This window comes from Chaetodon auriga, chromosome 11, assembly GCF_051107435.1.
Source record: "Chaetodon auriga isolate fChaAug3 chromosome 11, fChaAug3.hap1, whole genome shotgun sequence".
Classification (NCBI taxonomy): Eukaryota; Metazoa; Chordata; class Actinopteri; order Chaetodontiformes; family Chaetodontidae; genus Chaetodon; species Chaetodon auriga.
In genome coordinates this window covers 21023200-21045144 of record NC_135084.1, presented here as the reverse complement: position 1 = coordinate 21045144, position 21945 = coordinate 21023200, and the positions used below count along the sequence as shown (strand labels likewise).

The 21945-nt window shown below is 40.6% G+C and overlaps 2 protein-coding genes across 3 annotated transcripts in view; one reads left to right on the top strand and one right to left on the bottom strand.

Annotated features, from left to right (window-relative positions):
* Positions 1 to 477, bottom strand: part of anapc1 (anaphase promoting complex subunit 1) — a 45318-nt gene extending 44841 nt beyond the window's left edge. For both annotated transcript variants that reach the window (XM_076743447.1, XM_076743448.1), the window contains exon 1: positions 308 to 477. The gene's annotated coding sequence lies outside the window, so the exon portion shown is untranslated. The remainder of the gene's footprint in view (positions 1 to 307) is intronic.
* A 10166-nt stretch (positions 478 to 10643) lies between these two features.
* Positions 10644 to 16975, top strand: vip (vasoactive intestinal peptide). The gene is made up of 6 exons (XM_076742251.1): positions 10644 to 10803; positions 11752 to 11856; positions 12601 to 12705; positions 13824 to 13949; positions 14839 to 14950; positions 15153 to 16975. Coding segments are annotated over exons 1-6 (459 nt in total). The 5' UTR covers positions 10644 to 10801; the 3' UTR covers positions 15162 to 16975.
* Positions 16976 to 21945: the final 4970 nt, after the last annotated feature.

Sequence of the window (21945 nt, the reverse complement as noted above, 5' to 3'; positions counted from 1 at the left end):
TATTGCTCCTGTGACGTGCTGTTGTTGACACAGAGATGCTATATGCTAGCAGCTAGCAGGTAGTTCTCAACTCAAAAACTGTCCCAAAACAAAACTCAGTACTTGGCAGCCAATATGATGCTGTAAGTTACATAAATAAACATTCTGGCAAGCTGTGACTGAGGGGCTAACTATTAAGTTGTCTTTAGCATTAGCACGCTAACTAAACTCCCGTAGAGTACCGTTGCTTTCACTGGTTCGATTAGCACGCTAGCTAACATTAGCTCCAGCTAGCTTCGAGTTTGCGTGGAAACATTTAGCCGCTAACCTGATAATAAGGAATAGTCCGGCTCTTATCGCGGAGTCCTTTTCTTTCCTTTGTGTGATCCTTGCTCGAGCACAACGTCGTCAACGGTGCCAACATTAAAACAACTCGGATCAGGTGCCAAACTGTGGATTTGGCTACTGCAGGTTTTCAAATGAGCGCGGACATCTTTGCTGTCCCGACATCCTCTTCCTCACTAGTCAGCCAATCAGCGGAGGCGAAGACGGAAGGCCGGAGCTGATAGGATGTCTTCGTCAGGGCATCATCAAGAAGCTCCAAAATCACTCCCTGTGCACTCCCCATTCCCTTCTGTCAGGGGATGAGGAAAGGTTTGGACTGCAAGAGGAAGATCAGGAAAAGTGTGTTTGACACTGTCAAAACAAACATCTGCTTCTGACGATGTGCAAAAGAATACAGAAGCACGCCTCACACAGTCACATGTGTATGCCACCAAAATATGAGTGTCATGAGTACATGTTGGTACAGTGACTCAATGGGCTGTCTTACTATTGATTCAAAGAAAACCCTCATTCATTTACATTATCATTGACAGTGGTAGTTTTCTCATAAGAATATTGGCAATTGTATTTTTATAATCTGTACATAATGTACATATACGTAGTTGATTTTCTATTCTATATCCTGCACACTTTATCATCTAGACCCTTCTGTGCCACTGTTGTTGCTTTTTGTAATACTTGCTGGCTGTAACAGCTTAATTTCCCCGGTGTGGGATCAATAAAGTCTTATCTTATCTTATCTTATCTTAGGGTTAATTTAAGTAACTGCATGTAAAACAGTAAGCCAAATTAAATTATGTAAGATTACTTTTAATAAACTATATTGATGAAATGAATATAAATTACCAAATGATGTGACTCCTGACAACAGGTCTGGTTCACATGTCAAACAGCGAAGTTAACTTGACTTTCAGACTTGATAACATGGTTAAATGTGGAGGATATGAATAAATGTTGCAGAGAGGATCACTGTCACCCCAATTAAGAATAAATAAGCTGATATTTGTGTGAGGAAGTGGTGAGTAATTACCAGCGTCTGTTTAAAGTCACACCAAGATTCAGACTCAGACAACAATTATCAACTATTTTATTTTCTATTTGTGTGTTAGATTATGTTTTTATTTGCTTATTTTGTCATTTGTAGGATTTTTCACGTGAATATTAAAGTTATTTGAAAAATGCTGGCTTTGTTTAAAAAATCCAGTGATTTACATCATTGCTCTAATTCGTACGTACATTAATTAATTAGATAATATACTGTATGTACATGAACCTCCCATTACTAAGTTTATCCTATGCAACAAGGTTCCTCTAAATATCATCGGGTCATGTCCTGTATAACAGCATAAAGTTGTTGACAGCAGACAAATGGACAGATGGCACACTGTGCTGCATCATGTAACTCCTTCTGCATCTAAGAAATCAAATTCAGCAAAAGGTGGTCATGACAAATTATACCTGAGTGGAAAATCAGGAGTTTGGGCCGTACGGGTGCTGATGGATGTGATGGATGTCGCACAGCAGCACGGTACGATCTGACTGAGTTAACCCTCCCAGGCGATATCAGTGGAGCTCCCAGGGTGGTGAGTGTGAGTCAGACAGAAAGACAGATCAATAAAGAGAGAGCGAGGATGCTTTATCTCTTAAATCTAAAGGGAAACGTTAAAGAGAAAAGGCAGAAAACACGAAAAGGGAAAGTTTGTCTTCACAGGTGTGGCTCAAAACAAATCATTACTGTTATTATTTTTCCACAATATTGCATTCATTACTCCCCCTCTGACTCACCCTTGTTACCTTTTCTCCACCGTCTACCCTCTACGTCTCGATATTTCAAACTGCATTTGGGGATTGAGGGTGACACCAGTTTCTGGCTGCCCCTCTCCTTGAAGAGCAGCAGTACGTCTTGATTTCAGGCAAAAACTTTTATTTGAAATTCAAATTGATGTAAGAAAAGAGTCAAATAGTTTAAGCTGAAGCAGGTGGAAGAACTCTTTTATATATTTTCTGATCTCAACACACAGTAAAAAAGCATTATTTTCCTGCGGTTCAGTCATTTGTTCTGAGTAATTATTTGCTGTGTTCATAAAAATAATTTCCTTGTCATTTTAGGAAAAGAAGCTTGTCATGACAAGATCAGAAAATAAACGCTCTTCTTTAGGTATTTGCTGCACAGAGGACTTCTGGGTATTTTGCCAGAAATCTTCATGGAACATCATGCTAGACCTGTTGGTCTTTAAGGCATCAGCCTCCTGAGCCTCCTCACGCTGCCTTTTGGCAAGAAAATAGACTTTTACAGTACTTTTACAGTACTGTATCTCAACAACTTAGATCCATACAGCCAGGACAGACACCTCATTACACTCATTCAGCTGCAGCAGGTCGGCTGCTCGAGGTGAAGTCATCCTGCCATAACAGGCGCCCAGATTTCATTACTGCAGGGCTGCTAAAGCATCCACGAGAAACAACCGTGTGTGGTGACGCACTGCAGCCGACCGGGGAGGAACGGTGATAGAGTCGCACTCTGGTGGCAGCATTCATCCTTTGGAAAGAAATGGCTTCAGTTTCCCAAGTGGACAGTGAAAGAAGAGTCTGTACAGATGATGCTCCCATGGGGACGTTTGCGATGCACTGCACTAAAATGCAGCCTGTAAATAATCCATCAGATCCCGTCAACACGTCCTTCCTGGGTGAAGCTTATTTTGCTCCATCAGACGGGAACTGGTTAAACTCTGTGATCAATTTAAGTCTGAAATTAGCGGTTGTGTTATATTGAGGTGGTTCCAGTCCTGTGCACTTCAGGTTCAGGTTCAGTGCACAACACAGGATTACTGTAAGTGACTAAATGCCGTTCTACTCCCTCTATCGTACAATTAGAATAGGAAAAAAGTTAAATAAGAACAACTAAGTAAAGGTAACAAGGTAGAAAAGCTATATTTGCAAAAGGAAATATGTAGAAGAAGTGCTCAGATCTTGTATGTAAAGTAAGTTATCACATAAATGCAGTACAGTAAAAAGTACAATACACAATAGCATAAAATGTACTGGAAGTATGAAGTTGTACAAAATAGGTATAAGTGCCTCAGAACTGTACAGCAGACAATACTTGAGTAAATGTAGTTACTTTCCACAACTGCATTCAAATAGGAAAAGATCTCTCTCCATCATCTTCACGTGCTGGTGACCCTGCATGGTGAATAGCAGGGCACCAACTAAATGGAATGCAGCCATTATTATGTTATTACTGTTTGATGAGTTCAAATGTCTGCAGGGGAAAAGGTGAGTGTGAGCGAGGATTTTACTGCGGTCGCACATCTCAGAGCGAATGATGCTCTCAGACACAGATAGATAGATAGATAGATAGATAGATAGATAGATAGATAGATAGATATCATCCCATGTCAGATTACGTTGTTTTCCCGAACACGGAGAGCAACGTAATCTGATTGGTCCCCATGAGAGTCAGACCCGAGTGCATCATTGGTAGGTTCTTGCTGGTTAATGAGAGCTATGATGGAAATGTGACTGTGTGTGTGTTCTTGTGTGTGTATGAGGGTGTGCTGTGCTAATTAAAGTCTCAGGATGGCATTGCAGTGCGTAATGTCTGCCATGGGGCTGAATCCAGGCCAAATGTATTTATGTGTTTAGTTAATTTAGGATGCAATGAAGAGCTCTGGTGCTCTAATTGATCTGTACAGGAGGCCGCACACCAAAACATGGCCTCCATTAAAGGGACCTCCAGGGACCCAGGCTCTGATGAGTGTGTAGAGTGTGTGTGTCTGTGTGTGTACGTGTGTGTGTACGAGAGTAAAAGATATGAGTCTCTACTTGTGTGTGTTGCTGTGTTTGTGTGAAATCAAATATAGTAGAAAGCTCACCTGTCTGCTTGTGTAAGGATTAGTTTCTGTGAGGACTATGTTTTTGGCCATGTTAAAGGGACAGTTCAGCATTTGGAAAATACATTCATCTATCGGATGAACTATGAATATCTGACAAACTGCTGGCAAAATGGCTACAGTTGATATGAACAAAATTAAATTTTAAAGGGAGTTTTTGTTTTCCTTTAAATGCAGTAAATCTGTAACATAACAAAAGAATTTGATTTAGGTATTTTCAATGGTGGGACCACAAGGTGACCGAGCTTTAGAGAGCTTTTAACAGAGCCACGCTATCTGTTTCCCACTGCTTCCAGTCTTTATGCTAAGCTAAGCTAGGCTAACCACAGGCTGAATCCTGCTCCATGTTTAACCTGACGTGACATTGATGTCAATCTTCTCAGCTCAAGCTTGAAAAGAAAGTGAATGAGTATATTTTCCAAAAATGGTGACTTATTCTTTTGACTTCACTTTGGTTTTTGAATACAAAGTTACCAGAGTCTTATTTTCCTTTGACCTAACCACAGCCGTCACTTCAGCCGAAACTTGCTTGGCAGCTAAAATGGTGAAACTGGCATGTATGTCCAGTAAACGCTATTATCCAGTCCATCGGGGAGGAAGTTTTGTGCACACGATTTGTGTCGTAATCACGTCATTTGCATTACAGCATTAACGCTGCTCATTTCCCATATTCCACCCGGCTGTGTTGACCTACCGTCTCCATTTTCAGCTCCGAATGCAGCCAGTCTCCTGCTGCAGTAAACCAGGTTTAGCCATCATGGGAGTTTAGCTGTAATTTATCAGACTAATCTCCTCTGGTTGTGGACTGCAATCCATCACCAAATCCAGCTGGGTCCGCAGTGAGCCAGGAGGAGAGGAGTCTTCCCACATGGGAGATGGAAACCTGCTTGACAGCGGCACCTATGACGACATTTCAGATGAGTGTAAAGGCCTGTCATTTGTCTGTGGAGGGATGTCATGATACTGTCAAACAAACACTGTTAGTACGATGATCACTTCCTCCCACCGACACAGTGATGTGTATTTGATATTTGTCTCTTAAACTTCTTTTACTGTTTTTCTGACCATAAATTTACAGGAAAGATAATGTTACATTTACGATTGAAATACACAATTTGTTGTTGTTTTGTGCCAATAAGCTTCCATATTTCTCATGCTGTTATTATTTTTTTTTTTTTTTTTGCACAGAGGTAGCAGTGTTTTAATCCTTTTTTAACTCATTTTTCAGTGAATAACTTAAATCTGCAGGATCTTGCAGCCTCTGTAGTGGTGTTTTCTCTCTGGATGCCTTCTAATTGACGGCCTCGTGCAGTTTGGACTTACAGCTGTAACTCTCATATTATCGTTGTGGTTCTTTCTGTATGCATTTTAAAGGCATGCGCTTCCTGTCCAGGGAAAACCATGTATCTCCGAATGCACTGATTGTAAATAAACTGAACGATGAAGCGTTTCTTTATGAGTTCTTAAAGAAAGTTATGGTCTCAAAGCTGAAAACAGGCTTCTTTTCTGAGCTCATGAAAAGTTGACTTTTTAGAAATATGCGCTTCTCACAGGACAGCAATGCTACAAACTTAATGATATACATGCTATTGATGCTTATAGAATATGATGCATTGCTGTAGGTTAAACTAGCCAACAGTATGTGAAGTACTTAAAATTAACTCAACTTCTGTAACATCTACATCATCGTTCACCGTTATCTATCAGTGTCTTAGCCCAGCATCTTTATTCCACCTCTCCACCTGCCACACACACACACACACACACACACACACACACACACACAGGAGAGAGGGAGGCAGAGCGACAGAGAGAGACCCCAGTGAGTCCCGTCGGGCTGCCAGCAGTAATCTGCCATCACAGTCGTCACTCTATGGTTTGCTAATTGGATAATGTGGTGCAGAGGAGGCACTCAGCAAGCCGGGGGATTCCCCTCATCACACCGGCTGGTGGGAGAGTCGTGATGCAAAGTGTCTCATTACGAGGACATCAACCATTTGGACCTAAGAGTAGATTCCTTCACCTTGTAGTATTTTGTTTTAATACAGATGAGTTCTTTAAAAAAGAAAAAGAAGTGTTTAGTGGCCTTAATATAAATCAGTAATAGTACAACAGTATTGGGATTAACTGCAGTAAGGGTTGTGGTAGTGCACGCCGTGGTGAAATGTCAAATACTGTATGTATGTACCGTTTTGAGCTATTTATACATTACGCGTCTTTTTTTAGTCCACAAATTCTTCCTCCTTGTCAGAATCTGGTGCTGACATTACCCACAATGCAATCTGGCTAAAAAGTTTGTTCAGAGAACAAGAATGAGGCAGGTGAAAGGTGCAGCTTTGGATCTGGGTTCAGGCTCAGGTTCAGGTAGAAGAGGCTGGAAATCAGAGGGTGTGCGTGTCTGCCTTTCAGTGACTCTGCTGTCATCACGTGGCCTCGTCTACAGCCCACAATCTGTAACTGTGCAGGCTAACAGCAGGAATAAGAGAAGGTCCTTTATTAATGATTATGTTTGATTACCTGTAAACATAAAATCAGGAGTGTACTGGGGCTCAATGCATGTCGCCTAACAAGTTCATACAACGTGTTTTTGTAATTCAACTGCAGTTGAAGCACATGAAAGTAAACAGAAACAGAGGGCAGCTGAGTGCTCCTTCAGATTTAAAGTTCGCAGCTGACAGACATTTGTGACAGAGGCACAGATTGCATCTGACTGTGATGTTATTTTCCTTCATACGGTAAAATTTTAACAGCAAGGGATTTCTTGACTTTCACAGCTAACATGTTATGTTGCTCGTTACCAAAAAGTAACTTTGCTCTAACTTTCCAACACTGGTGTACACTGTGTGCACCATACATATGTGAATACACAAGATAAGATAAGATAAGATAAGATAAGATCAGATAAGATAAGATACAACTTTACTGATCCCATGCTATAGAAATTAAGCTGTATAAGTTGTATAATAGCAAGAATAAAAAGCAGAAATTGAAAAAGAGCAATTAGACAATAAAAAGGATACAAAATAAAATCAACTGCACATTATATATAAAAGCGTATAAAAATAATGTTGCATTGATATTAAAAGACTGCCCTGAAATGGAAAATTTTAGAATTGCACATAAGTAAGATATGGATGATAAAATACAGTGTTTTATACTAAAGCACAGTAAAAAAAAAAAATGTAATATTGCATGGATGTAAAGGATATCAGCAAATGTTAAACGTCAATAACTGAGTAGTGCAGAAAGTAAGTTTGTGATATGATATGAAACACCATCAGCACAGTATTAAATTAAATGATGCATTAAATGATGATCACAGCTCTCAGAGATCAGAAGGAATGAGGTATTAGAAGGTATTTTTTGCCCTGGTGATCATCAATCCAGCCCTGATGAGACGTATCACCTAGGACAAGTAGACTCGGTAGTAGTAGAGGTATTACGAGGTGTAGTCAGAGCACCCACAAGAAAAAAGACGACATTGTGTTCCTGTTGTCCTCCTCTGTGTCGTCCTGCGTACAGAGGTGAGACAGCCTGTTACTCGTCTACAGGAACGTTTTCATCCGTACATTCCATCAACATAATAACGCTGATGTTTCCTCAATCAGCGTCCTCTTCCTGCAGGGATCTGTCTCCAATCACTGCTGTCAATTAGACCAGCTCCTTCTCCCATGGACTTCTGCGTAATCTACTTTCTCTCTGGACTGATCACATTAAGGTTCAGATGGTGCCATCATGGTTAAGGGGGGGGGGGGGTCATCTGCTGACTGGGAGGACATATCAACGAGTCGGGAAGGCCAGAGACAACGCCGCTGTCATTATGTGGTGGCGAATAAAATGTGTGTTCATCATCAGGTATGCAACCACAAATGCAAGAATACATGAATGATATTTTCAGACCTCCCACCTTTAAGCACTTATCTCATCATGTGCCTCATTACTTTTGAATTTCTCAAATATATGTTTCATTGCTGTGACCCATGAGCTGACCCATTTTGACTGGCGGTAAACACAAAATGTAAAACCAGTTTGCAAAGATGTCGAGCAGCTTCCAGGTGCTGCTAAAAGCTGGCAGCACAAACAATGATGACATGGAAAGAGGACAGTCTGCAGCAAAAAGTCAGGATACCCCTCACACAAAGGGGGGAAGAGACGCTAACAGAGGGTGAAACACATGTTGTAAATATCGTACGGTTAAGATATTAAATAAGGACAAAATATTCTCCATGTATATTAAATATATCAACAAAAGTCACATCAGCTGAACTCTAACATAGTTAACATAATAGAAATAACATTCTATATGGAAATATCACAACTTTTGTGGCTGCTTTGACAAAATGTAACTTAAAGTTGTCAAGTGTTTATCTATTCATGTTTATCTGTTTAATTTGACATCACTGTCACCTCTTTTTGTTTTATCTTTTTTTTTCATCTCTCTGCTCTGACAGAAGCTCTGCAGTCACTCTGGAAGTCACGTCTAAGCCAATCGCCTTTTTCTCTCCAGTGATATCGGCTAAATGGTTCACACTCATTTAGATGGATGGATGGATGGATGGATGGATGGATGGATGGATGGATGGATGGATGGATGAGGCGCCGGCCAATGTCACGACTAATTCACTGTGCCGTTCCAGCAGGTTAATTTAGGGACACTGTGGGTGGATTCAGAAACACTTCAGTCCTGTGTGGTGTCCTTTTGTTAAAGCACAACATGGAATAGAAAACAGTGTCAGTATCTTACAAACACCCTCAAAAACGTTACTGTATTTATCTAATCTGCGAAGATGCTGGTGTTTTTATTCAGTCATCTGCACCCTCAGTGGTGCTCAGCACTTACTTCTTGTCGATGTAAACAAATGGCTGCAGCAGGATTTTGATCTTGTTGTAGAATTAAATATTTCTCATGACAGGACAATGCATCAGATAAGAAAAGGAAATATCTTTGGCTCAATAAACGCAGCTTTATATTGAACAAAACATGCTCTTATGAGAAGAACCAGGGTCATTCAAAGTGGGGTCCACATGCTGCAGTTGGCCTGTGATTACCTTCATTCTGCCTTTTAAACCTGGAGAGAAATAAGCACCAATCTCCATCACGGTGCAGTTTTTATTCATCATTTTTAAAGAAAATAACGGTCTAATAAAGGCAGTACAAAGATTGTATGTTGACAGACTTGGTTCTTGATTAAGTCACTGATATGTTACAGGCTGGACTCTTTCACTGACAGTTCTTCATGAGATGTGCGACATGAATGCTTCGTGTTTCAAACATGGCAGAACAGCAGTGTATTTCTAACAGACTACTGCACATATTCAGTACTGATGTTTCAGTGACGGCTTATCTCCAGTCGAGTGTTGATGAAGATGGGAAGCTCGTTTGGTTCCAGACTGAAAAGAGGTAACTGATGATGAATCTCTAATCGGGCTGAAGAAAGACAACAGGTGACTGTTATCTTCTCATTGTTACCTCTAGTCTGCATGCGTTGTTTGAGGAACTGGAAGGTATTTTGGCGGTGAAATTGTGTGAAGAAGCGAACCCGTCTGTGCAGGATTCTCACAATTAATTGATTTTTCCAAAGGAAACGTGTCATTTTTAGGATGCTGATTTTACATCAGCTAAAAAACAGACATGCACAGATCATGACTGAGGAAAAAAGTTAGAGAGAAGCTTCCAAGTCCATGATTTATGGATTTCTCCACAGCCTCAGTCATTGTTTGTTAAGGTTTTTTATCATTTGGTTTGAGCTTGAGGCTCTGTGAGCCTCTTTCTGATGTCAGACCACAAGTTCATCTACACTGAAAATATGAAATATGGAAAACTTTCATTTAGCACAAACAACATTTAAGCTGAGTCATCTCAAAGCTTCAAATGTATTCACAAACCTCTCTGCCTCTCTTTGTCTCGGAATAAAATAAAGGACTTTTACAAGTATAATCAGTGCTAGTGGAAATAGCATCCCAAAGCTCCCTAAAACCTTATATGAGAGGTTGTTTGTAATTATATTTTGTGGAGTCTTGGCCTTGTATCTTCTTCCTCCTCTTCTTCTCACTTGTATAACCTCATTTATCTGCTGGAAAACTCTTGAGTTTAACTTCCTTTCTCAGATGTTTTCCATTTTGATTTCCTGTCCAATTTCCATTTTCTCCCTTCCTGCCTTCCTGCAGCAGCTGACCCACAGCGTGATGGGAGAAGAGCCCAGGGAAAATGATCAGATGAGTCAACGGCATCAACCTTGGCATATAAGTTGCTTATTTCTACGATTAGTTAGAAGGAAAAGGGGGAGGGAAACACCCCACTAATTTCACCATAGGCCTGTTTGGTTCCGACCGTGAGCAAGACCGATGACGGAAGCAGCGGCTGACGTCTCAGGCCCCTGATCGAATCTGCTGTCCCCTCCTGCTCCACGAGAAACCTCCAGGTGTATAAAACGCGAGCAGACCTGAAGGCGAGGAAGACAGACAAACAAGGAGAGTCAGGAAGCATCGGGTCAACTGAGTGGAGATACAGCAGCGGCTCGAGATCAGGACTTTGGAGAGCGCAGCGGACAGAGCAAAAAAGCAGACAACTTTCTCTAGAGCACATGTAAGATTTTATATTTCCATAGACATTTTTAGATGGTGCGTTCTCGGTGGGCTCCGCGTTTGTTCTTTTTGCGCGCTCCAGCCAGGTTTTGGATAAATCTCTCCAAAAGACTGAATATTGAGTTTAACGTGACATAAATTTTGTCTTGTAGCATCAGCAGCAGCATGAGGCACTATCTTAGGTTTGTGGTTTATGGTGGTAACAGAATCGCAGCTTCGCCGCGTTGTAATAAGATGTTTAGTGCTCGCCGGTGGCCGCTTTGTGCGTATTTACGCATTGGATTGTACTGACTTCTTTTTCTTTCCTCGTGTCAAAACTCACCATCGATAGAGTGATTTGTCGCTATCTTTCGTGGCCAAAATACTATTCTGTTTTGTTTTTTTCAGGTAAGTCTCAGAGAACTGACTCGGTTAGAAACTAAAATTGAAAACAGTAAATGATCTCTGATAGCTGTGAGCGGAAAATGCACACGAAGATTTTTACATTTCCACAGTTAAATGTGCTCTTCTGACTTTTTTGGAGGAAATTGAAAACATTTTGCTGATGAACTCATTCCAGGATTTCGACTTTTCTGTGAGTAAAAGCTCAACACTTAAACGTCTCTACGGGGGCAACAGAACTGCAGCGTCTCGTTGGTGAAGTAAGAGGTTTTGTCCTCATCAGCCTGCGTAATTACGCATTAGATTCCGCTGCTTGCTTTTGTTCTCCTCTGACAAAATTCACCATTAAATGAGTGGTTTGTTTAAAGGTCGATATCCACCCTCACTTTTGCCTTAAGCAGTTAACCATGAGTTTTCGACTTGACTGTTGCGCGTAATTTAAGATAATGAGTAAAACTCACCGGCTGATGTGTGGAGGATAGCACAGGACTGTTTCTGTCGGCGGACCTGGTGTGCTCATTGTGTTCAGGTTAGAGGGAGAATAACCTGTTACCGTTTCCATCCTCAGGTGTAAAGCGATGTTACAACGGACCGGCCCCCAGCTGCTTTTCCTAATAGCCCTGTGCAGTGTGTTGTACTCACGGACTCTGAGTCTGCCATACACGTCCATGAGGTAAGACAAACCAGTGTTTTCCCAACTAAAACTGCTGAGAGGAAAAAAAAAAAAAAAAAAAGATTAGACCTGTGGATGATTTTGAGCTGCTTTGTCTCCAGACTCAGGCAATTCTTGATTCTTTCTGACTTTTTGTTGTTGTAACTATTGCCACAAATCATTTCAAATTTTAATGAAATATATATTGGTACTATGTTCTGGTTTACTTGATGCCAGAGGTCGCAGATCACATGAGTGAAGGCGAGCAGCGAAAAGCTGCCTCAATAACAAAATAATGAAAACGATATGAAGCGCTTTAATATTTCTATTATATACTTTTAATAATAATTTATAGCAACCTATAGTAAAAAAAAAAAAAAAAAAAAAAAAGATGGAACTTAAATTGTGATCTTGTCCTGCATTATAGTGTTTCTCTTGCAGCATGATCATAAACGGCTCAAACATGCTGTGAGAGGCTCTTTGCATTGACCTCTTTTACTCGTGTTACAACCTGTAAGGAGTCAAATCAGAAATCATTTTGATGGCAAATGCACAGACCCAATCATGGCCGTTTCTTTGTTGCATCACTATACAAGATACTTTTCTTTCAGCAACATGAAACCCTTCACGACCACCGTCACTATCAATGCGCCATCAGAATTGGAGCTGACGCGCGTCTTTTTCTGTCCATGTGTCGTTCTCTCTATCTGGTGTTTTAATGCATCAGTTGTAACCAGATTTGAATGTTTTTGTGATGCTGTGCAGACCGACGAGACACGCGGACGGTCTGTTCACCAGCGGGTACAGCAAACTCCTCGGACAGCTATCAGCGCGGAGGTACCTGGAGTCTCTGATCGGGAAGCGGGTCAGGTAGGTCACCTCCGCAGAGACCGGGAGACCGGAGAGGCAGAGGACGAGGCTTTCGCTTCTGAATCACGAATGACATCAAAACTGAGGTCTTTAGTTATTCGCTTACTGGCTGATTGGCTTTTAAATTGCTAAGTGGGATTTCATGAAGCTCAAGGAAACTTTTTTCTCTATCATCATCCGATGACAGGTTGTAGACCCCATCAGAAACTGCTGTGTAAGCCTGTCAAACCAGGACAGAACTGAAGATCAGTTTAAAACCTGGCTTCAGATTTATGAAACATCAGCCTCTCCTTTAAAACGACTGAACCCAAACCCACCAGAGAACAGATGCGTGGCAGTGAAAGTGTAGGTAAAATGCAAACGGATGCAGAAGTCTGATGTCGCCCTGAAACTGTGGGAGAAAAGTCACCTCAGAGTGTCAGACTGTCCTTTGAATGTCGTTTACGGAGAACACATCGGGGCTTTAAAAGCAGGGTTTAGTTGTGAGGGGAAAACTAGACTGTGCATCCCTCTTTGTCCTTCAAGGATTCTGGCAATACATTAAATTTTACATTTTTTTAATTAAAACTTTGCTATTTTGATAAGGTTTTATTTCCCAAACTTCATCAGCGTTGTTTCCGTAAATTCCTTCAGTCATAAAATCAAGTGAAATACAAATAAATTCAGAGAAAGTTTCATAAATGTTTTCAATCTTTCTTATCAAAACCACATTTGTAACTTTTACATTCAAGGAGACTCTTTACAGAAAGTAAAAATACATCATTCATGAGAGAGAAGTGATTTGTTTTATTATTATTACTGTTACACAGTTTAACACCAGAGGACCAGCTGGCATTTGCAATGAAAAGATGAAAAGACCCGACCTGCTTGATGATGCATTTTGTAACTGACTAAACATTTTAAAGGTTAATTTATGCCATTGCTGCTTCATTACATGTTTGTTATACAGCCAGGAGGGATGTGTGCGCACACACACACACACACACACACACACACACACACACACACACACACACAGAGGAAGGACACCATGTATCCTGAGCCGACTCTGCATTGAGACCTGCTGCCCTCTTAGCTGTGGCTACACTCTCATGCCTTCATCCTTCTCTTCTGTCCAGTGATGAGCTGATGGAGGAGCCAGTGAAGCGCCACTCAGACGCCATCTTTACAGACAACTACAGCCGCTTCCGCAAACAGATGGCCGTCAAGAAGTACCTGAACTCAGTCTTAACAGGAAAGAGAAGGTAGGCGTCAGTCCTCCCCACCCTCACCTCCGCCTGCTCTGGAAAAAGATATGTTTTAGAAAGCAGATTTAAAGTAAAGCATGGTTCAACAGCTGCATGGCCAAAAACTGATGGATACGTAACGAGTGAAGTAAAGTCAGCTGACCGGCAGGGAAAGCTGTCTCTGTTTGCTTTATAAAGTTCATTTTATTGTTTAGGAACGCAGCTACTTCAGGTGGACGTACCAGTGTTCCTTCTCTTCAAAATGTATTTGGAAACTACTTCTCCAAAATTATAATCTGCAGCCTTCATAACAGTTTTTATTTGTTTATATTTGTCTTCCAGGTTTCATTTTCTATTAATCAGCCTGTGAAACCATTTAGCAGTTAGCATGGACTTTATGAACACAGTACAATTATTAGTCATAAAAAGAGGCAATAAAGGAGAAAATCTCCACACAAAAAAGTCACTTCTGCTACTGCTTAAACGAAATTAAACAGAACCAACTTTGTTGAACATGTAGGCTCATGTAACAAACAAAAATTAAACTCACATTACAAACACGATAAAAGAATTGATAACCAAAATCCTACGACACTGAAACCAGAGAGGTTTACAGTTATGAATCTGCAGAACATTTTAATATATGATTGAGAAATAATACACAGAAAGTAATGAAGGCAACTCTTTCATATCATTCAGGCCAAAAAAGGGTTTTTTGTTCCCTGTCAGGTGTGCTGTTGTATTTTCCATCATTCTTTGCCTAACTGTGTTTTAGAATTTCATATATGTGTATGAACAAAATGTTATGGAGTAAAGTGTTTCATGTGCATTGACTTTCGACCTCCTGTCCCTCAAACACATACACACACACACACACACACACACACACACACACACACACACACAGCCTAGAAGATCCCGGAACCAGCGACCCAGAGGAGTCCATGGACGAACCCGGCACCTTCCAGGAGAGCTACAATGACATCAACGTAGATCACCTCCTGAACAACTTTCAGCTGGTAGGAACACACACACACAGATGCATATACACACGCACATACACACACACAAACCAATATTTCTGAAGATGCATGACATTTACAACAAACCCATAAAGAAGAAAATGTATATATTACTACAATAATACTGTCAGTTTTCAGGCCTTCTAAATAAATAACGACCATCTCTATTTATTTTCTCCCCTCTCCTTCTTTTCTGCAGCCGCTTTGAGGAGGGGTCCGCACTCGAGTGAATACCTCAAGTCATCCTCATGAAACCGCCCATTCCAAAAACAGCGCAGTATTAATCCAAAGGACATTCGAAAGTCAAATTAACCAATGATGATGTGTTCTCCAATGTGGTTATCTATTTATTCATACACACAGTACATGTTTACACTGTATATATACAGTATATACAATACTAATCACTGAATTCTGGCCCGGACACTCTACGGGCCACACTGAGCAACATGCATGTCCATGTTTGGTTATCAGCGTTTGAAAATGACAACAGGCGGCAGTAAATATAAACAAAAGTACCACCTTTACTTTCCTTCTAAGATCGATGTTGTTCCATTAACTTTCAACGGGATCATTTCTGTCCTAAAAATGTTTCAAGAAACTACTGTCCTGTTGAATTTGAGTAAAATTTGTCCCATCAACTAAGCATTTGACCCATTGAATGTAAATAGAGCACTGTTTACTTTCCCATTGACTTTCAGTCACTGTAACTTTAAGTGAACAATGTTTGTTCAGTGAACTCTGAGTGGAAATGAATGGTCATGAATTTTCTAAATTTCAATGGAGAATGTGTCAAACAGCACAAAACTGACACCATTTGCTTTCAGTGGAATCACTGCTTTGCAGATATTTCGGTGGAACTTCAAATGAACCATAGCCCTCTTGACTTTTAGTAGAAAAATACTTGTATATCACAAAATGGAATTTAATGGAACATTAAGATAAAACTTTCAATTGAGCCATTTGCCTAATAACCTTTCATGAAGTCGTTGCCCTATTAAACTTGAGTGAAATTTGTCCCGTCAATTTCCATTTAAACATTTGACCCATTGAACGTTAATGGAACACTGTTTTCTTTCAATAAAGTAACTTTGCCATTGACTTTCAGTGGATCTATTGTCACTTTAGCTTCAAGAGTTCAGCATTTGTCCCGATTAACTTTGAATGAAACACCTGTGTATTGAATTCTGACTCGTATTCACTAACCAGAAGTTCCATTAACTTTCAGTGGAACACTAGCACCATTAGCTTCCAGTGAAATCACTGCTTTATAAAAACGAAAAAATTCAATGGAACATTTGTCCCATTTTCTTTCAAGATAACTGTTGTATTAACTTTCAATGGACATATTTCTCCCCATAATGTTAAATGGAATACCTGTTCCATTAAACTTGAATGAATTTTTCCCATTGAATTTCACTTAAACATTTGACCTGTTGAACATCAATGGAACAACATTGGTATTTATTTATTTTGTTTTCAATGCATCCGCTACCCTTTTAGCCTTTAAGGATTTTTTAAAGGGAACATCCGTCTGATTGAGTTCTGATTAACTTCACTAAGCCGAACCAATAGTCAACTTTCAATGGAGAACTCCAGCACCATTGATTTTCAGTGGACTCACTGCTTTATAAAAATTCTATTGCCCCATTTACCTTTAATAGAACCATAATGATGTCTCTCAGTAGATTTATTGTTCAGTTACACATGGAACAATAAATAGGGAAAAGTTTCCAAATTAACAGTTGTCACAATCAATTTTCAATGGTGCAATCATGATGTAAGTGCTGACTGACTTTTATTTAATTTTATTTTTAAAATCTAAACGTGGTCATGTGATGAGAAGAAGACAAAGGAGCACGAGGAAGTGGAACACACTTTGAATGGACGCAGATGCATATAATCACTTTATACTATTCAATATGTAGAGCAAAGACATTATAACTGAGCATAGACCTGCCTTTAGCACATATAGTGATGTACACCACTCACCAAATAAAAGATATTGGTTTATTTTTCAAAGCTGAGTCTTTTGTCTGGCTGATTGTTTGACGGTTTTCAGGACATGAGTTTGATCACTTAAGGTTTTTCAAACACTCTACTGAACGTTTACCCCAAACCTCTCGGGTGAGGTCATCTCATTCAGGGTTTCTAAGCGAAAAGGCCATGGGTCGGATCGTAAAGAAGGATGTGACATTTTGACATTTATGAATACAAAGCAGTGAGTGACCTTCACTTCATCCCCATGGGTGTCAGCTGACTGACATGAAGTTCAGTTGACGCTACATGAAAACACAGAGTGCGTTTCTTTTCCCTCAAAATGTCTCCTTCTTTCCACGTTGACCCAGTCGCAGGTTTGAGATCACCTGGAAAGTATTTTAACACCACACCCATCAATAGATATAGACGCATAAAAAATAGAACAGAACAGAATAACTAGACAAAAATGTTCGCAAATATCCTGCTTAATCGTATCCAAACAGGAAGTAAAATTAGTGTTGAAGACAGTAAATGTTACCGAGGCTTCATATCCTCATTTGCTGCATAGAAATAGTGAAGATTTGAAGCTCTTAGAAGGAAATGTATGACCCAATCAAGCCACTTTCCCAATTCTATGACTGCAAACTGCTACATATTTTGTAAAATGATACAAAAAAAATGGTGAAGTAGAAGAAGAAAAGAGCAGAAGGACAACACAACTAAGTGTTTGTGCTTCAGCACCATGGACAGCGACACTTTGCCAGCTGTTCAAGCATTCATTGTGAACATTTTTGTTCCATATTTTCTATTTGTAGGTTTATTTCTTAAGCATTAACACCTTGAAGTCCTTCTGTAAGGACCTTCTGAAACTTCCACCAACCAGACCAGCGACAAAAATGGGTGATAATGTTTCAGCTCCATTTCTTGCTGCTCAGGTTTTAAAGAGAGGCTCAAATCACCCGGGGAGCGGAGAAACAGGTGGTTGTAGCAAGATGGTGACACTTCATGCAGCCCCTTCAGAACAGCCTGACATAAGGAAACGTTCACAACCAGAGACAAAGACCCCCCACCCTGCATCTCGTACCATCCCTCTGTGGGTTGTCGTTTCCAGTGATGAGTCCAGAGAGGGATTATTTTTGCTTGTTTGTGTCTCTCAAGAGATTCAAGATCTAAGATAAGATAAGAAGATAAGAATAGGCCACTGAACAAAATGGTTTATGGTCGGCTGTTGCTTTAGAGTTGGAGAACTTTCGAGTTGAACAGCCTTACTTTTACTGTTCTGAGCTGGAAACCAAATCTGAGCTGTTCCACTTAAAGGATAACCACAATGTGCTTCAATACAGCTTGATAAACCAGACAGATTCAGATTTCTGACTGGACACATGAGCACCCACACACTCCCGTGTAACCAGTGAAAGTCTTTATAGCGCGGCTGTGTTTAACAACATGGATCACATGTGCACAGCTCATTGATATAATCACACTGCAGCCTTCAGATTCGACACCTTTAGTTCCTATTCAGGCGGCCTTCACAGTTTTAGTGGAAGTGGGTCACACTGGATGCTGCTAATGGACAGTTGTGTGATGTCTCAAGGGTTGTGTGATTGTCTAAAGGTCTGAAAGCAGCCATGCTTTCAGTCATGTTGTCACGCTTCACATCATTAGCAGACTTCTCAGTCATCCGACTGTGACTTTCCACGGCTCTGCTCTGTAATGGCTCCCACTGTAGCAGGAAATGTTTACCACAGACGGCTGATGAAAGAAGTTGAAGTGCAAATGGGCTGTCATCCTCTGCCCTGTTCTTCACAGCTCGTGGTATTAAAAAAGGGGTTTCATATTTTCGCTCTTTAATGGCTTTCTGGCGGTGTTGCAAAGTCAGAGTGTCATCTCAGGACGATTTAACCTTACTGGACCCAATGAGCCTCAATAAAAAGTTTAGCTCAGAATTTGTGACATTTCCGTAAAGGAGGTTTGCTTTATAGATGCTCTGTTTTCAATGCGATGTACCTCAAATGTTCCTCTTTGGTCAGTTCATGTGTGCAAACCTGCGCCACCTATAGGATGGAAAAGTAGCAGCAAGTCAGACCTGCAAACACCGAAGTGCCAAAAACTGCAGTTCATGGCTCAAAAGTGAGTCAAAAAGTTAGGTACAAGTATGAGCATGGCCGCTTTGAGTGACAGCTAACCACTAGGTTTCATCAACCAGGCTTCATTCAGCCCACCTCAGCTCCACCCACGCTCCACCTCCCATTTTTGGATTATCTGGTTTGAGTCAGCCACTGTCAAGATGGCCGGAGTCACTGTCACTCAGCTCCACGATGGCTCTTCAGAAGACTACGGGTGACGTCACGGAGGCTACGTCCTGCTTTTTTAATAGCTGCTGTTTCAAAGATTTTGCAGATGAATTTATCATTTATTTATGTTTTTAAACAGCTGTAAAGAAAAAACTTGACCATTGCATTCAGGAGAGACCAGGGGTCCACAGCAGATATGGAAATTATTTCAATATCGTTTAAAGGGGAGTCACAAAATGAAAAAAAAAAACAAAACAAATGAAATCATCAGATTTCATGCAACCAGGGTTTCCTCCAAATGACTAAATGCTGTTGTTAAATTAAATTAAAATGTAATTGCTCGCTCTCTCTGCTGTGACTCACTTTGTTTACAAGTGTCAAAATGGCAGCGGATATTTGACTCATAAATGTCATGAGCAATGTTCTGCAGGGCTGGACTCACATCAGACGATCGTATGTGTCACTGTGTGGATGACTTTGCTGATTCAGCATTAGTTCATATCGGTGTCACAGTTTGCAGTAAAATGGTCTACAGCCATGCTAACGTAAACGCGCTAACATGTTCACAAGTCAACAATCTGATGTTTAGCAGGTGCCATGTTCACCATCATAGTTTAATTATCACTAAATAAAAAGTACAGCAGAGGCTGATGCGAATTTCATTTGATATTAAACCAAATTATTGAGCAAAAACAAAATTTTGAACCAGTCGTACTTCTAAATGAAAAATCAGAGGATCACAAAAGTTTTTACAATTCGTCCCGAAGAGGGCAACCATGAACGTCAGCCTCATGGTGGTGCTATTATCTTGCTGCAAGTGGGTCTAGGTGGTGGATGGATGAAAATGTAATGATTGATTTGATTATTAAAGTTCAACAGAGGACATTAGCTTCTTGCATACGTCCGAGAAAAGTGTCAACATACAGAAAAGTCAAACGTAAATATGGATATGGATGACGTTTTTGGAATTTGGGCCGTATATTCCTGAATTTAAAAAATGAAAAGCAAAATGAAATGAATGCAGTAAACCCTTAATGCACATTATCACAGTAAATTTACAGTTTTAAACTTAAAGCTGCCTTCGGTGAATCACCCTGTGGGAGTACATCTTTAGTAACTTAATAGCGTGTGTTATGTTCTTGTGTTTGTGTTTTTGTGCATGTCCGTGTGTGTGAAGCAGGTTTGTCATCAAAAGAATAAACAAAAAAAACCTCTGGTCAATGTGTGTGTTCTTTTGTGTAAGCACTGAGGTTGTGTGTACATACCATATCTTTGTGTGTATATGTGTTTTGTGTTTGCGTGTGTGTGTGTGTGTGTGTGTGTGTGTGTGTGTGTGTGCGTGTGTGTTCACTCTCCAGTACATTTGTGATTACTGCCTGCTTTGTGGAGAGGCTTCACTCATTAACTCTCATCACTGCTGATCTTAATGGACCAAACAGAGTAAAAATAGACAGAGAGAGACAGGGCTGCAGCCTTTTAACACCAAGCGCTGTGTGTGCGCATGTGTGTGTGTGTGTGTGTGCGCACCTGCCAAAGCTGAGCACTTCCTTCTATGTCGAAAGACTCAAGTACCTCTGCTGCACACGCCCAAACATCTACAGACATACACGTCCGGTCATATCATCTTATTGTTATGTTTATGTGATGCTAAGCGTTCAGTCTGTACAACAACCACAAACAGTCATTACTTTCAAAGCAAAAATCCTGAATCACACCAAGAAATTACATCCAGAAATCAATCTCAAGGAAGGATGTGGTGAGGTTCGCACAGTTTAGGTGGCCGTCATTTTCTCCACTAACATGGAGCCGTTGTTTTAAAACTGTATTGTCTGACTCCTGTATAAATATAGTGGAATAAAGTGGAACCAACCTGATACAAAAGTGACTGAAAACTGCTCACAACGTATGAATATGAGGCTGGATGTTGCTGAAAAGGAGAATGATTATTTCCTACATGGTGGAAAACACAAGAGCTGCCATCTTACTCTCCAACAGCCAATAAACTACAAGCCCACTCGCACCACAGCAGTCTACTTGACGTATTTTGGCCTGCCAGGCTTCATTTTTCCCTCCTCAGCCTCAGTCTGAGGGCTTGATTCACTTCCTGCTTCCTTTTCGTTTCCCCGCAGGCGCTCGAGTGATGACTTCGTTCTTACAGTTCAACTTTCGTGGCACGTGGCCAGTTGACATGTGGAAGTCACTGCTCATCAAGATCATCAACCTGAAACACACACACACACACACACACACACACACACACAGCTGACATGGTCCGGATGCTGCCCTGTCTTACACCTACCCCCCTTCCTCTTTCCTGGGGCTGAGCTGAGCTATTTATGCAAAAAAGCAGAAGAACAGTGAACTTCAAAGGATGAGCAGCTAAAAGACAGAAAACAGTGACAGAAAAGAGGAACGAGGAGGGCTCATGGGAAGAAGAAAGGCATGAAACACACACACAATAACGGCATTAAAAAGCAGATTTTCCTGCCTTGGTGAGAGGATATTGTGCATTTTATGAAAGAACTTTTTTTTGTGTCTGTGTGTGACTTAACGTCAGCTCATCAGGAGTCTTCAGTCACAAACCTGTTTATTAACACACACACACACAAACACACACGTGTGTCAGCTGGCTCTAATGACTTTTACAATTAGCAGCAGGTCTGACTGTGTTGGGGATGTGTCTCGGCGCTGCAGCCGATCAATAAATCTGCCAGATAA

Coding starts and splice junctions, on each gene's coding strand:
- vip (XM_076742251.1), top strand. Junction 11,857..12,600: donor CTGCCATACACGTCCATGAG/GTAAGACAAACC, acceptor GATGCTGTGCAG/ACCGACGAGACACGCGGACG. Junction 13,950..14,838: donor GTCTTAACAGGAAAGAGAAG/GTAGGCGTCAGT, acceptor ACACACACACAG/CCTAGAAGATCCCGGAACCA.